General features: G+C 44.0%; 1 protein-coding gene across 1 annotated transcript; it reads left to right on the top strand.

The window, feature by feature from the left end:
- Window positions 1-10,020, top strand: LOC126640267 (b(0,+)-type amino acid transporter 1-like). Its single transcript, XM_050315900.1, has 6 exons — window positions 1-750; window positions 2,251-2,384; window positions 5,665-5,794; window positions 8,016-8,140; window positions 8,578-8,665; window positions 9,743-10,020. Exons 1-6 carry the CDS (start codon window positions 7-9, stop codon window positions 9,974-9,976), a joined length of 1,455 nt encoding a protein of 484 aa, XP_050171857.1. The 5' UTR covers window positions 1-6; the 3' UTR covers window positions 9,977-10,020.
- The last annotated feature ends 6,332 nt before the right edge of the window (window positions 10,021-16,352 follow it).

The following is a 16,352-nucleotide window of genomic DNA, read 5'->3' on the forward strand; positions in this document are numbered from 1 at the left end:
TCCACAATGAGGGAAAGGAAGACAACAGATCCACCTCATTCATCCACAGATCTGAGCGAAGGGAAGGAGAAGTTAAGACTGAAGCAAGAGGTCGGCTTGATTAGCGGAGTGTCATTAATTGCAGGCACAATGATAGGCTCAGGGATCTTTATGTCCCCTGAGTGGGTACTACATCATATGGGGAACCCTGCCAGCAGCCTGCTTATCTGGGCAGCATGTGGTCTCCTGGCCATGTTTGGAGCCTTGTCATACGCTGAGCTTGGAACCATAATTAAAGAATCTGGAGGAGAATATATTTACATTTTGAGGATTTTTGGTTCTTTTCCTGCTTTTCTTTTTGCCTACACTTCTGTCATCCTGGTGAGACCAGCTGGTTTGGCAGCTGTCTGTCTGAGCTTTGCTGAATACGCCGTTGCGCCGTTCTACCCAGGATGTTCCTCTCCGCAGGTTGTCGTCAAATGCACAGCTGCTGCCTGCATCCTGCTTTTAACTATCATCAACTGTCTCAATGTGAGGCTGGCGACGTCTGTTATGAACATTTTTACAGCTGCCAAACTCTTGGCTTTGTTGGTGATCGTGGTGGGTGGACTGGTGCTCCTTGCCAAGGGACAAACTGAGAGTTTTCAGAATGGTTTTCAGGGCACAAGTGTGAGTATTGGGACAGTTGGAGTGGCATTTTACCAGGGACTCTGGTCCTATGATGGGTGGAACAACCTGAACTATGTAACTGAAGAACTCAAGAAGCCTGAGGTGAGTGAGTGAGATGGGTTTTATTTACTTAATACTGCTATTAGTATTTTGATTTTATCTACGAATCTTTTAAGAGGGATAATCAAAGGATTTGCAGTGAGGATGGTGAGGCACTGGCACAGGTTGCCCAGAGAAGCTGTGGATGCCCCATTCCTGGAAGTGCTCAAGGACAGGTTGGATGGGGCTCTGAGCAACCTGATGTAGTGGAAGGTGCCCCTGTTCATGGCACAGCAGTTGGAGCTTGATAGTTTTTAAGGTCCCTTTCAATCCAAACCATCCTGTGACTCTATGAAGGGCCTAAAATACCCCATTGACTGGAAAAAAACTATTAGGCAGCACTTGAATGCTTCAGGGATGAAGTTTTGTCTTAGTGTTTAGAGGATCTCACTGTAGACATCTAGATTTATTCAGAAAAGCACTCACTGCTATAATCCATAAAGGATCCTTAACACCACATAAAAGACTTGATCCATAATGTATGCATCAAAAAACGACTTTATGTCTCCCCCTTGCATGGAGAGGCAACTTCAGAGCAAGCCAAGCCTTACTGGAAAGAGAATATAACTTGTCTTTAAACATTTTTTTTTTTTGAATTTGTTCAGTCCATGCTATGGGCGCTGAAGTAGCTCTGTGAGTGCAGTGAAGAGAATGTGCTTTCTACCAGTGCAGCACACAAGATCCTACAGATTAAATGAGAATACAGTTAAATATTAACCTAAATGGCAGCAAAGATCGCAGGATCACAGGGTTATGAGCACTAATACTCAGGTCCTTGCAGAGTGGAGGAAACAACATTAGGAATTGCTCTATCTTGTTCTTGTGGGTTTGGGGAGTGCAAAAATTGATATTTTAGGTTCTTGGATGTATAAAGTTGCTTTTTCCCAGTATTTTCAATTACATAAGACAGTGTTTGTTGATTTTACTGAGTCTTAAAATGATTCTGTGGTGTTCTAAGATAGCATCCTGTCACTGAGAAAAATAAAGTATTTCCCTCCCAGAGCAAATCCCCTTTGAGATTTTGAGATCAAAATCCAGCTTTCATTTAAACTGCAGAGGAGTTAAATGTGATGCAACACATGCTGGAACTTCGTCCATGGCAGTGTGATGTTCTTGGGAAGATGCAGCACAGAAGGACACACAACACACTAATCAATATTAAAGTAATCAAAAAGTATGCAACAGACATCTTGGGCAGCTATGAGCCAAAATATTTTTAATAAAATTTGGTGGGTTCTTTTTGTTTGATTTATTTTGTTTGGTTGGTTATGGGCTTTTTTAGACTAACTTTGGAAATGTACAACCTTACAGCCTGACATCTTTGGGAGGCTGGTGTAAAAACTGCCATGTGAATCTGGATCTAAGTCTTGTTCTGTGGAAAAGCTTAGGGAGTGAAGGAATTTGAGTGAGAGATGTGGGTGGTGGCAAAAACAAAACAAGCAAAAAAAGCCCAGTGCAAGCATAAATGTGCTGCACCTAACACTGCTGTCATCCCTTTTCCAGGTGACCCTTCCCAGAGCTGTGATGATTGCCATTCCTTTGGTTACGTGCCTGTATTTGCTGGTGAACGTGAGCTACTTAGCAGCCATGACTCCCTCTGAACTGCTGTCTTCAGGAGCTGTGGCCGTCACTTGGGGGTGAGCTCTGCATGTGGCAACACAACCAGTGCAGCCCAGCGAAATACTGGTTCTCTCCTGAGTGTCAAGAGATTTAGGTCTATTCCCCAAAGAAATGGTAACCCTGCAATGGTCAGGCCAGGAACCCCTGTCAGGCCAGGTTTATGAAGAGGAAAGATGATCAGAGGGCTAGAGCACCTCTCCAATGAAGACAGGCTGAGGGCTGGGGTTGTTCAGCCTGGAGAAGACAAGGCACTGGGGAGACCTTCTAGCACCTTCCAATACCTACAGGGGCTACAAGAGAGCTGGAGAGTGACTTTTCACAAGGGTCTGTAGTGATTGGACAAGTGGAAGAGGCTTTAAGCTGACAGAGGGTAGATTTAGATTAGTTATTAGGAAGAAATTTTTTACTGTGAAGGTGATGAGATCCTGGAACAGGTTGCCCAAAGACAATGTGGATGACCCATCCCTGAAAGTGTTCAAGACCAGTTTGAATGGGGCTTTGTGCAACCTGGTCTAGTAGGAGGTGTCCCTGCCCATGGCAGGGAGGTTGAAAGTGGATGATCTGTTAGGCCTTTTCCAACCCAAACCATTCTACAAGTCTATGATTCTATGGTTCTGTGAAGCAGGCTGCCCATCCCAGCTCTGCCACCTCCAGAGCAGTGTATGGCCTTCCCCCACTGAAGGCCAAGGCTGACCATCCCCATCTAGATATGGTCTCCAAGATGCATCAAGGCTGCCAAGGTGGCACACCCCTTACCCCTCATTCCCATTTATACACACTGGAAACCTCTGGCTCCCGTCCAGCTTATGTTTCACCCTGTGGAAAGTGTCCATAAAGAAAAGCTGAAGGGCATACCAGGAGCATCTCCCCACAGGCACCAGGAATGCAGTGATGGCACATGATCCCCCTCAGACCTGGGGACTGAGAGATCCTCCACATTTTAGGAATTTCCATAGAAATGGAGAGGGCAATATGCTGATGCAGAGGCAGTGGCTTGGGAGTGAGATAGGAGCCAACTGGGTGAATCCTGTCTACTTGGCACCTGGAAATTCAAGCAGAGCAGAGTCTTTCAGTTCAGTTTCTCCATATGTGGGGAAATGACACAGATCTCTACACTACCTTTGAGAAGTGTTATGCATGGGTTGTGTAATGTTTGGTAAGTGTAACTTTAATGGGCTCATGCTTTGCCAGAGCTCCACAGAAACTGTATCTTCCATCAGCCTGAAGTGTTTGTTGATATCAAACAGTCTGCATGCAAGTCAAGGAATGTAGGAAGAGAAGGAAGGGACCATCATGAGAGATGTAGGCATCATCTATGATCTTTCACCAGAACATCCAGCCTTAGTCTCCGTACTTCCAAAGACACAGAATCTCTGATAGGACCAAATGAATTGTCTGGCAGAAATGATAACATGGTATATCCACAGATTATGTTGCTGCTCATCCTCTTCCTAACAAGTCAGCAGCAGCTTTGCTTCTATGTGCGTTTCACAAGATTTCCAGCTTGAAGATCTGACTGGGCTCTTGCTGGATGTGCTCTCTAATAGTCTTTCATGTCATTATAAATAGGAGCTTTTAAAGATCTAGTGCTTTGTTTGAGCATGTTACAAAGCCTCACTAAGCTGCAGTGGCATGAACTTTTCGCTGCACTTCCTTTTCCATCATTCCTGATTAACAAGTTATTTGTGAGCTTCCTCCTTTTTAGCACATCTCCTTTTCCTGCCTGATTAACCTTTTCACCCAAGAGCACCATTCAGGAAGAAATATTGAACTAGCAATCAGAAAGGGGGGAACTCAAAAGCCTGGAGCACAGGTAGGTAGCCTGAGGCTGAGGAGGGGCTGATGGCCATGGCTCAAGCAAGAGATGCAGCTATTCAGGCCATTAACAAAGCATTGGAGGAGTATAAAGAAGCCAGACTTGTCACATTTATATGCATTTATTCCCCATATAAGAAGAAAACTGCCAGAGAGAAACACTGCTCTGTGGTGAGAGGTGCAGCCACAGGAGGAGCTCAGGAGACTCTCCGCAGCATTTCTTTGATGGCAGTCATTTAACAGCAACTGCAGGTCTCAGTTTGCTTTTAAGAAGCTGCTTGCAGTAGCCCTTGTACTTCATTTCCGGGGTCAAAACAGTAAAGCACCAATCTCATAAAGGCAAAGTACACAATTGCTAAAGATTTCATTACTAATTTTGTGATGTATGTTGTTTTCCCTTGATATCTTGTGGTTATGGAATTGCATGATTATATGAGATGGCCAGATTCCATCATTTTGAAAAAGGGAAAAATTATAGTTCTGTTTGTTGCAAGTAGCTTAATAACTTGAAGCCTGAAGGAGCATAATCCAGATATTAAGTTTCTAAGCTACATTTTTTAAATTATTGTGGTAGATAAGCTCCTACCATGATTTTGGAAAGCTGAGATCTTGATTTTTTCAACGTTCGAGAGAGGTATACTAAAAAAGAGTATCTATGACTCGAAGGCATGCAGTTCAATGGAAATATAAAGTGTTCTAAAAAACTTCTGAGTTTTGGATTTTTGCCAGTTAGATGAACATTGCGTTTGTTTGTGTATGTGTATATACATGTATGTGATAATTACCCCAAACACCAGCATTTATTACTCAATTAATACTCTTCGTGCTGCTTCATTCCAGAAGACAATCTTCACTTTCAGGTGAGAAGATTATCATATCTTCCATATGTTTACCTTGAACTCTGTAACCCTGCTGCTTCTTCTGTTACAGAGAAAGCAAACCACAAATGTCTGAACATGTTGTAGAAACAAACTTTTGGAATTCAAACCATTGCTTTGGCTTAAGTCTGATTCACAGAGTAGCAGAAATAGATACATATAGGATTAAAGGATTAAATTCTTATGCATATTGGGGAAGAGGTTATAATGCAGAATATTTCTTCTGGTGTGATGGGAACAGTTTTCCTGTGATTTCCAAGCTAATATTGTTGGCTGTGATAGCAGTATCTCCAGGCTTTTTGCCACAGCATCAGTACATAAAAATGGGGAGTTTCATGTTATGACAGCTTTGTACACCATTGCACTGTGAGCAGATGTAGATATATACACACCAGACACGAAGAAAAGCTGTCTTTCCCGGACAAGACAAACTTATTAGTCACTAAATACTGTAGGAACTGGAAGAAGATTTTAAACCATTTAAAAAGACTTTAGAAAAAAATTTAGGAAGTATAACTGAGGGAAGAGAACTGTCTGGTTCTACAGTGAATATTTGCTACATCTACAAACTGTACCTTATGCTGTGAACTCTTTCCCACCTCAGGGACAAAGTCCTGGGCAACTGGGCATGGCTCATCTCCCTGTCAGTGGCACTGTCCACATTTGGTTCGTCGAACGGCACGTTCTTCAGCGGAGGTCGCGTGTGCTACATCGCTGCGAGGGAAGGCCACATGGTAAGCACAGAATAAAGGGGTCTGCCTTGCTTTGAGCAACTCTCCCTTCTTGTGACACTAAAGCATAGAGGAAAACACTGTGTGTGTTCAGCTGTCAGAGTGATAGCTCTTCAGAGGTTCCTTGCTCAAAGACTTTAACCCCCCCATCTTTTTCAAATGTAATGCATATGTTGTCTCTGGGCTTTCTCCTCTAGTCAAGTACTTTCAAAAAGACACATATTCACATCTAGCCTGAATTTTAAGAACAGCTTCAAAATGAAACACTGAAATACTGCTGCATTGGAGGGCTGGGCACAGGCTGGGGGTGGCCTAGCCAATGTATTTGCCGGGGGAGGGAACCTGGCCATGCTTGTGTGTTGCAAGGCACCCTTGCTTGCACTGGGAAGGTAGCCCAGCACTGGCCAGCTGCCTTTGCATGCTATACTGACTACATTGGCTAGTCTCAGGGGTGTTTCAGCCTTCTTGTGGGTAGTCCAGCTCAGATGCAACACAGGATATCTGCTCTTCTAGCTTCATAGCAATTATGAGGTGACACCAAGCCTTACATCTCCCCTATGTGGGGTTTATCATTGGTTTTGTTAGGTGGGGCCAAATCTGGTAGCCCAGCAGAGATGAGGCTGCTGCGGCTCCCTCCTCCCTGGTCCAGCCAGTAAGGTCAGCATGTATTCCCAGCAGGCACACACACACAAACACAGGTATAAAAATGACATATGTACACACATATATACACGTGTTTAGCTGTATATACACACACCCAGACAGCAGGGCACACAGCACTCACACAAACACTAACAGCACCGAGAGTCCAATCTTGTTCCTGTCTCTGGCTGATCAGGAGTTCTGTTAGGGGGAAATATATATAGAAACATATGTACAATATGGTCCCTCCAGCAGCTGGGCTCAGACATTCAGTCTGCCCAGTAGCTGGCCTTGCATCCCAGTCTCCCAGGTGCTGATACTTGGGCATACAAGCCCCTGAGGTTGCTGCCCCATTCCAACTGCTGATATGGACCCCCTCACTCACAGGTATACCACCTACAACTACCCACACACTTCTCCAAAAAGAGGAGAAGAAAGGCTGAGTGGCATTTGTCCTCCTCTGTTTTGAGCAGGCATATTGTGTTCCTCTTGGACCTCTCTGCTCTTTTGGTGCTTCCTACTCACATCACCTGGCATTTCTGCTCTCAGGTGCAAAGGCACTGGAATAGGTTGCACAGAGAAGCTGTGGATGCCCCATCCCTTGAAGTGCTCAAGGCCAGGTTGGATGGGGCTCTGAGCAACCTGGTCTAGTGGAAAGTGTCCCTGCCCACGGCAGTGGGGCTGGAATTAGACAGTCTTTAAGGTTCCTTCCAACCCAAACCATTCTATGGGTCTGTGATTCCACACCAGCTCCACTCCTGGTTCATAGCAGGGAATCTTTTATGTATGTGAATGACCAGGTTGGTGGAGATGACTGAACTGGTGGTTACTGGTTTCAGTGGTTACTGGTTTCGGTGGTTGCTGGTTCCACAGCTTCTCTCACTGAGGACAGTGCCTGCTGTATCATGGCAAGCTCTGTGATAAGCAATTCACAGAAGGCCTGAATCTGACCACATCAGACTAAGAGCTGAATGCTTATGCCATTTCTCAGACACTCTGCTCTAACAGTTGTTGCATGATATTTTAGTTGGGAATTAAAAATTAAATGTTTAAATAAAAAAAGAAAGCAGCCTTTCTCATTAAACTTTCCAATGAAACAAACAATAAAGAGCCTACTAGTCCTCTCAGTGTTCTGAAACAAAACCTGATTTAATTTGTAGTTAGTTTCATAAATGTTTCAGGAGTAGTCCTTGTCTTATTTTCCAGTCATTCCAAGAGAAGTCAAGTCCCAGAGAGACATGGCAGGGGGCAGAAGAGTGGGACCATGCACAAGGTCCTGATGAGGGCCAGGAAAGCTCTGATTTGACTCAGCCTTAGTCTGTCACATCAGTAGTTTGAAAACCTCATTTTGCCTGCAAAAACTGAGCATATTTCATATGAAATCAGCGAGACACAATAAAAATACCCTCGAGGGAGGTTTCCTTGTTTACACTCCTTGGAGCTGAACTGCTTTTCTATGATGCTTATTTGCTGATTACAAGTGGCTCTGGCTGCGGGCAGAGCTCCCACCAGCGGCTGAGGGGATGAGTAAGGACCTCTGAGTACATGATGTGATGATACACGGTTTTGCTTTGTCTTTCAGCCAGACATTCTGTCTATGGCTCATGTGCGACGCCTCACACCCTCCCCTGCACTGATGTTTACATCTGTGATGTCTTTAATAATGATAATATCAGGAAACTTCACCAGTATTGTGAACTTTTTCAGGTATGTGTGTGTAACATTTCTGTTTGCATGCCCTGTGCTCCTGGGTTTTATATTTTTTTAAAAGTATTTTCTTTCAATATTTTTTTAAGCCTGGGCTACTACTTCCTAACCAATACGTGGGAGAGAAGGAGGAAAGAAAGAAAAGAAAGAGCTTGGGAATCAGCATTTTTGCAATGCATCCATGCTTCTGTCACCGTAGACTTAACTGGATGTGATTCATCCTCATATTGAAATGAATCTGTAATATTTGTATAATTCTAAAGTTCTCATTGTTTATGTTGCAAAGGAAATGAATGGAAGAACTACTAAATTTATATCAATATTCTCCTTTTTAACTGGAGGTATCAACATCTGGGATCTGCAAGGCAGGCCTGACATTCCTGCATGATCTCACCCCAAATGTAATGCTGTCTATTTTTTTTTTTTTTTAATTTCAGTTTTATAGCATGGCTTTTCTATGGCATGACTATTTCTGGGCTCCTGTATTTAAAAATCAAGAAACCAGAACTGCCAAGATCTTACAAGGTGAAGTAATAACATAAAACCCTCAACTCCCCTTTTGCAATATTGCCTAAAGAACTACGAAAACATTATGAGAAAAGAGTGAGCACTGGTTGCTTACAGATTTAATGTGGTTGTCCTTTTTTTTTATTTTCAAGTTCTGTCTCAGCAAAGTCACCACGAGGGGGTGAGGTATTGTGGATATACAGGCATAAATCAAGGCTGAATACTCAGTTTTGAAAAGTCAATAATGCACTGCCCCCTCACTATGGAAAATAAATCTACCATATCCTCTTTCTTTCCAAAAGTTTAAAGGGATAAATGAAGGATGATTTTGACAGCAATGCAATCAACTGCTTATGCTCTCAGACCCTGGTCACACTCCTCAGAGGGTAGCCCAGGTGTAAGAGTCCTGCAGAGGAAAAAATAACTCATCTAGAATGCCCCAAGTCCTTTGAGATGGCCAGGGGGCAGGTTTGTTCCCCACAAAACAGAGGAAGGAGATCAGGAGTTTGTGATGCCCTGAGTGGGCTGAGCTGCAGTGCTTCCTCAGTGACGGAGGGAAGTATCTTCACAGAAAAGATCCCAGGAACAGAGGATCCATGAGACCATGAAGGAAAGCAGTGACTTTTCCCTGAGCTGAATGAACATCCTGGTTACCATGGGGTTCCTCCAGGAACTAGAGGACAGGCCAGTTTATATTTAGAGGAAAGATTTCCTTGGTTTGAAAGTAGTAATTTTTATTAGCATTTTGCCAAAAGTGTTAGAACACAGTAGGGAGGGAGCAGAGTAGAGCATCCCACTAAGCTAGATGAATCCAACAGCAGTTTTCTCCATGCTTTCACAGGTAACTGTGAACATTTCCTTTTGCCTATATCAGTGCTCTCATGTTGGACAAATAGCACAAAAATAAAAAAATGGAAAATCTCAGTTTGAACATTCAGTTTTTCACCCCCTTGTGAAATCATTTTTTCTTGTGTGTATTTACTAAACTTTGAGGAAAGGTGGCTTCAAATTCAAGTTTAAATGCTTTCTGACAAGCCTTACAGAAATTGCTTCTGAGTTACCTGAGTATTTACTCCGATTGTTTTGCTTTCACAGGTACCAATTATCATTCCCATAATTGTGCTGATGGCAGCTGTGTACCTGGTGTTAGCTCCCATCATTGATCAACCCCAAATGGAGATCCTCTACATCATCGCCTTCATTTCCAGTGGCATCATTCTTTATTTCCCACTGGTTCGCTTCAAGTGCCACCCTCGCTTTTTGCAGACCGTCACCTTACACCTCCAGTTGTTCCTGGAAGTTGCCCCGACCACTAAGGATACAAACTGACATAACATCCTCCAGTCACATGGAGGATGCTGCCTGCACCTCATGTTTTATCCTGGAACCTTGGTTTTCAAGGCTCAGGAAATGTTCTTCTGTAAAGAGGAATGAGTAGAATGAATGTGACACTAAATTGTCCAGGTGAGATGGACTAGAGCTGACTCCTCAGATTTCCTCAAAATTCTAAGCATGTGTTTTTCTCCTTTTCATGTATTTTCCATCCCAAGAGGGCCTGTTCATGGAAATCTCAGATCTTATATTTCAAACTAAAAGGCAATGAAAGGCAGACAATGAAATATTATTCCTACAGCAGGCTGGGCCCCTAAGCCTTTCCTGGCAACACTTTTAATCACTTCCACCTAGTTCTGCCCACTGTGACCACATAGCTTCTTAAATCAATAAAGCATGGGCTCAGCATGGTCACAACAAAAAAACCACCCTTTTTCACTCAGGTATTGGCTCTGGGAAGGCCTTGCTTCTTCCAGTCCCAGATGCACAGTCACAGCAGTCCTTTCTCTGTCCCAAATCATCCTACATCTGTAGAAAAACCTCTGATGTGAGACAAAAATACTTGGCTTGAATTGTTCAGGCTGAACTTTAAGAAAATTTCTTCACCACGATGGCAGTGCAACCTTGGAGCACTGTGCATAAAGGTGGTGAGATCTCAGTTCTCTTATATTTTCCACCTCCATGAAATTCTTTGATTCTAAAGGCACAGCACAAAAGTCATGGGCTGTGCTCTCACCCACACCTAACACACTGAAGTCTCTGTTGTTTCCCACTACCCTGATGCTCAACTGTTTTTCTCCTGTTCTAGGGGGGAGATATTATATGCTGTTTTCTTCCAATTTGTCCAGATTGTTTCAGGATAAGACCTGTCCTGTCATAGACTAAAACTAGGAGTTAGTCCCTAAAATGCCTTGTTATATCTTAAAGTACTGAAAGTTATTCAGGTCAACTTCCTGTCAGCATTCTTCTACAGATGTGTGCCTAGCTGCTGCTGTGATCCTGGGACAGGGCCACTTGATCCTTCAGACCTCTTCCCAGGCCCATCTCAGAGCTGTGTATCTGATTACAATCTTATTCTTCTATTCCTCTGAGTGGTGATACCAGCAGTTACAGGGATGCAACAGCAGTCTGTTTTTCCAAGTGTAAGGTATGATAATGGGATAGGCCAGTTGCCACTCATGCAAATCCTTAGCTTAAACAGGTGTTTAACAGGAGGATTTCCTTCTGATTTTTACTGGCATTGTCAACAAAGGCCAAGGAAGGAACTAAGTTCCCTCCTGAATCCTATGACAATGCAAAATTCTTGGGATGCCTCTCTTAAAGGACAGTATGTACTTAAAAGCACTGATGAGCTCAGGAGGCCTAGGTTACCTTTCCACCATTGCCCCAAGCTTTTCATCTGATGTCAGACAAGCTTCTTAGTGGAACTGCATCTCAGCCCCTTATCTACAAATTAGGATAATATTATTTCTCTGATTATAATTTTTTGGAAACCACCTCTGTTTTCTACACTTGTTTTGTGGAGCCTACCACACAGGGTTGTGCTCTTCTGAACTGGAGACTAGTGGCAAGTGGTCCCTTCCAACCCAAATCATTCTATGATTCCACCTACAGTCCATATCTAAAAAGTGAGAATTTAAAAGCTTATTTAAAGGTTAGACATGCACAGTAGTTGGGACTTTAGCCACCTATCCTTGTGTACCAAGTACAACCAGGGTTGGCATTGCCTGCAAGCAATTCCTATGGAACAGGAGTTATTCCCACTGTTTGATATTAGGGATGTAGTACACTACAGATGATGAGAATATGGAAGGATTAAGTGGTTTGCTCAGAGTCACACAGGAAATGTGTGAAAAATATGGCTGTTTCCCCAAGGTCCAGTCAAGCATGTTACCACGTAGCCCATCCTTTCTCCCTGTGCACCTGTGACATATGAACATTAATAAAGAACACAAAGAGACTTAGCCCTTTAGATAAATAGCCTTTATATGTTATTGGTGTATGGATATAGGAAGCTGGAAAGCTGCAAGTACCATATTTTGCACCAGTCTCATTTTCTATAGATACTACTGTAACAAGATGTTCTTTTTATTTGTGTTGCCTAGGATTTGCAAGCGCAGGTGTTTGTAATGCCAAAACAAGATGCTGAAAGCTCAGAGAATTGCAAGATAATTACAATAAAATGGGCATTACAATGAAGGGAGTTAATGTGGCTGTTTCTGTTTTTCGTCCAAGAAAAACAATTCCATAGAAATTTTACTGCCTGATCATAAACAATCAGCATCAGGCTTATCTGTCCTTGGTCAGAAGGTTTAACTACGTGTGTGGGTGCTTATATGTGCATAGACTCATTTTTCAAGATGATTGCTTATCTATTCAACCCCAGCATATGCAAATCAGAGACTCTTTTTCCTCCATCAGACATTTACAATAGAAGTGTCAGGAAGAGGCAGCATGTCCTCACCATTCATTACTGCAGCACAGTGACAACAGACAGAGCTCTGCCTCTGCTGCTTGTACAGGTTGTACTGTAAGATCCTGTTGGTTCTCTCTGTCTCCAAAGCTCCAGATCCCTGTGACCAGTACCTAACCCCTTTCTTCGTGGGCTCAGAGGAAAGCTGGACTATCAGCATTGCCCTCAAGATAATCATAAAATCTTCACCTCAAGATCCTGAGTATAGTTGAATCCCATTCTCTAGCTGGCAACTTGCAATAACCAGTCAGGAGTTTTACCTTGATGCACAGAGCTGGATGTATTCTGGGCCTTTTCTGACTTCCTCAGAAGCATCAGAGATGGGCTACACCTGGGGACAGTCAAGGATGTTTCAGCATGTGAGAGGGTACAGAAAATCCTTCTGTGGTGGTTTTCTGGTAAGCCTTGCTCCTATTCCTAAGTTCAAGTGCCATAATTTGTGGTTGAGGAGAAATTTCCCCTTGAGTGGGACAGAACTGAATTCATAATGACTTTAATCTTCCTCTGTTGCAGAAACAGTTCACCCACTTAGATTGGCTGGATTTATCTGATCAGTTCTCAGCCAGTGCAGATGGTTTGGTGTTCAGCCTCTCCTGCTCTTTCTTGGGACACAGGGAGTAAGCAAGGCCTCCTTGCTTGGAGCAGGGCTATTATCATGCTAGATTAGGTCACCTGTGATTCTGTCTCCTCATGTTTTGGAAAGCACTGAGGATAGAGAGCCTACCATCTCTGCACTGCTCTCCCCCTGATAAAGAAATTTTTCTGAAGCTCAATTTAAACATTTCAAGCTGCAGTTTATGACTGTTGCCCTTCTCTGTATCATCTGCTACTGCCAAAGAGGTTGGCTCCATCCTTTTTGTAGGTCTTCTTCATGGAGCTGTAGGTTGGTGTTACGTTGCTTCTTCTCCTTTTTGCCAGACTCAGCAAGCCCAACCCAACAAGCTTCTTCATGTAGGTAATGTGTTCCAGGTCTCTGTTTGGGGAGCTCTCTGCTGGACCCTCCCTTGTTTCTTCCTTTTGAACTGGGGAGGGATCCGAAAACTGGATGCAACATTCCAAGTGTGCCCTCCCAGGTGTCAGGTCTACAGAGACACACTAACATCCCTCAGTCTGCTGACTGTACCTCTCCCAGCATAGCCGGTCTCTCACTTCTGAGAGCTCAGCTGGCTCAGTTGCAGGCAATGGCAAACTCTTATTTTATACAGTCGGTGCTCCTATTAGAAACTTTGGCTCTGATAAATCTAGCATCAGGATGACTCAGTCCAGCAGTCAGGAGGATCTGTATCTTGCACTTTACCATTTATTGACTAGTTGGTTGGATTCCATCAGGGTCTTTGTGTGTGTGACTCATTCCTCATGAAGGAATGATTTTTGCTAAAAAAGGCTGCAGACCAGGGGTCATGCAATAAGTGGGTGGTCTTAGGTTTGTGAACTATCAGTGAGGCTAATGGGCAGTGAAATAGCCCATCTGTTTTTAGAATCAAGCTACCGTATCAGATTTGTCCTCAGAGATGGTGAACCCTATGGCTTGAGTGTCTGGCAGATAAATGAGCATCTTCTCCTTCTAAAGGTTGGTCATTAGTTCTTATTGTTTAATTTCATGGACAGTGCCCTGGTTTCCATGTAGTGAGGTGACAGGCAAAGGGGGAGCTGAGAACAGGGAACGTAGATTGAGAAAGAATTCCTGTACGTGCAAGTCGTGGCTTATGTGTCTGAATTACCCATGTAAAATTCAGACATGAACAGCACCTAAGCAGCAAAGACATGTTCCCAGAAGTTCTGAAGTGCTAGAATAAAATTTCTTTGCTCAGCAGTGATTCTGTTCCTTTCTGTTTGTACTTTCTGGGGCTATTCCTTAGTTCACCATCTATTTTTTTCCATAGTGTATCTGTGTCATTAACAAAGTAGAGCAACAGTCCAGTATTCTCCCCCACCTCACTACAACTCTTCTCAGGAAACTGTAGAGAGCAATAAGGTCTCCCCTAAGCCCAGACAAGTCCCCTGGTCTGCTGTCCCCAAGACAGGTGAGAGGGTCCTGGGAGTGGAGGGCCAGGGAAGTGACATGGCAGCGAACAGAGATGCTGGCAGGTGTCAGTGGCAGGCGGGTGATGAAGCACTTGACAGCATCAGCCTCTCCCTCGCCTGTGGCAGGGCTGGACAAACAGCTGAGCTGCCCTCAGGTGTGCAGCTGAGGCTGAGGAAGGGCTCTGGCATGCCCAGGGAGTTGTTTCACTGTGCTGCCATGGGCAGCCGCGTGCAGCCTCTGCCCACCCAGAGTCGCCCTGTGGTACTGCCCTTCAGCTTCATCCACTGACATCACAGAAAAGCCCGTTCTGGGGCAGGGGAATAAAATCAATAAGTTCTGGCTGTGGTCAGACAGATGCCAGCTCTTGGAGCAAGGGAGAAGGCAGTCCTGTGGCTGGAAGTGAAAGGTAGAAAGGGAGCAAGTCCTGCCCTCTGCATTTGTGGCCCCTGGTCCCTGTGTCCATCTATCTCTGCGACCTGTGACCACCACCCAACAAAGCCACCCTCTGAACAGCACCAGGGACACTCCTCTTGGGCTGCAGCAACCCCTCCTGCCCTGAGACAGGGGATTCTCCCAAGAGCCATGGGTTTTTTTGCTTAAAGTAGTAGTGGTTAGAAATGAAGGCAGCTTATCAGGCTGAAATCAGCACAAGTCCTTGTAAAGTCAGGCAAATTCATGAAAACTGAATTATTCATGTCTGTATTCAAAACATATCCATCCCCCTGCCATGTTGGAAATCCAGATGAAATGCTTTCGTGCTGGAGTTGGATACCCCCAGAGGTACTTTTGTTGTGCATTTTAAAATCCTGGCTCTTTGTCTTGTCTTGAGATCAAAGCTTGTTAGGAAGCAGGAGCCGCCTTGCAGAGCAGGCAGGACCTTGCCCAGCTGAGCTCAGGGCTTGCTGGAAACCCACAGGGTAAAACTCAAAGCTCCAGTTGTGTAACTGAGCACAAAGTGAATCTGACTTCTTCATTTCATTGTCCCAGGTGAGTGCAAACAGATAAACACATGGGATAATGGTGAAGGGTCAGTTAAACTTGTTTTTTCTGTAGCTTGGAACTTTGGTGAAAGAAAGTTAGCATTTATTTATGATGTGTTGGTCTCTAACACAGAGGAGTTGTAGCTGTGAGTTAGGACCTGCATTTTGCTAGGTGCTATACATATGAAGAAGCCCCCTTAAAAAGGAAACCATTTGCCAGAGACCATGCTCATGACATGTCAGCAGTCACAGAGATGTTTTGTATTGCTTCATGCAGAAATGGAGATATCTAGTCCATATCATAAAGCTTGCAAAGCAAAAAATACATGTAAAGCACTAGACTTGCTCTAGTTTGTAAGAAATTATAGAAAATAAAGTCCAGAAAGGGCAAAAGCTTTGACTGTTGGGTCTGCCAGTGTCCTGGGCTGAAACAGTGAAACTCATAAAAGGCATCAGTGATAACTAATTAGTTTCCTAAAAGTGTTTTGAATATTAGCAGGTTTCTTCAACCTGGTAATGATGATGTCTCTTTGTTACTACTCAGAGCAGCAAATTCTCCAGGGTTGTGTTGCGTTATCTGGCTTTTCTCAAGCCAGCGTCCTGGGCTCCATGTTGCCCATGGGATGCTGACCATCCTTTCCCTGGGAGGATCCACACCATTCAGGACACTATCTTAGCATTTTGTGTGGATGGCTTTGGCTTAGGCTGGCTGGGGAGTGTGAGGGAGGAACAGGCACAACCACCAGTAAAGCACGAAAATCAAACCTGATATAAAACCTGCATCGTTTTAATCACAAAGCCTTAGATCTACCCACCCCTCTGCTGCAGCAGTGCCTTACTGAGGGCAGACATGGCCAAACTGCCCCTCACCTCCTGCTGAGTTCCTCCCAAAGG

The sequence above is a fragment of the Myiozetetes cayanensis genome, unplaced genomic scaffold (genome assembly GCF_022539395.1).
Source record: "Myiozetetes cayanensis isolate MyiCay16 unplaced genomic scaffold, myiCay2020 scf2-11, whole genome shotgun sequence".
Taxonomy (NCBI): Eukaryota; Metazoa; Chordata; class Aves; order Passeriformes; family Tyrannidae; genus Myiozetetes; species Myiozetetes cayanensis.

What these genes read in the sequence shown, in the direction of transcription:
- LOC126640267 (XM_050315900.1), top strand. Translation starts at nt 7, where the DNA reads ATGAGGGAAAGGAAGACAACAGATCCACCTCATTCATCCACAGATCTG. An exon ending in AGTATTGTGAACTTTTTCAG is followed by an intron (nt 8,141 to 8,577) that starts GTATGTGTGTGT and finishes TTTTAATTTCAG; the next exon opens with TTTTATAGCATGGCTTTTCT. An exon ending in AACTGCCAAGATCTTACAAG is followed by an intron (nt 8,666 to 9,742) that starts GTGAAGTAATAA and finishes TTGCTTTCACAG; the next exon opens with GTACCAATTATCATTCCCAT.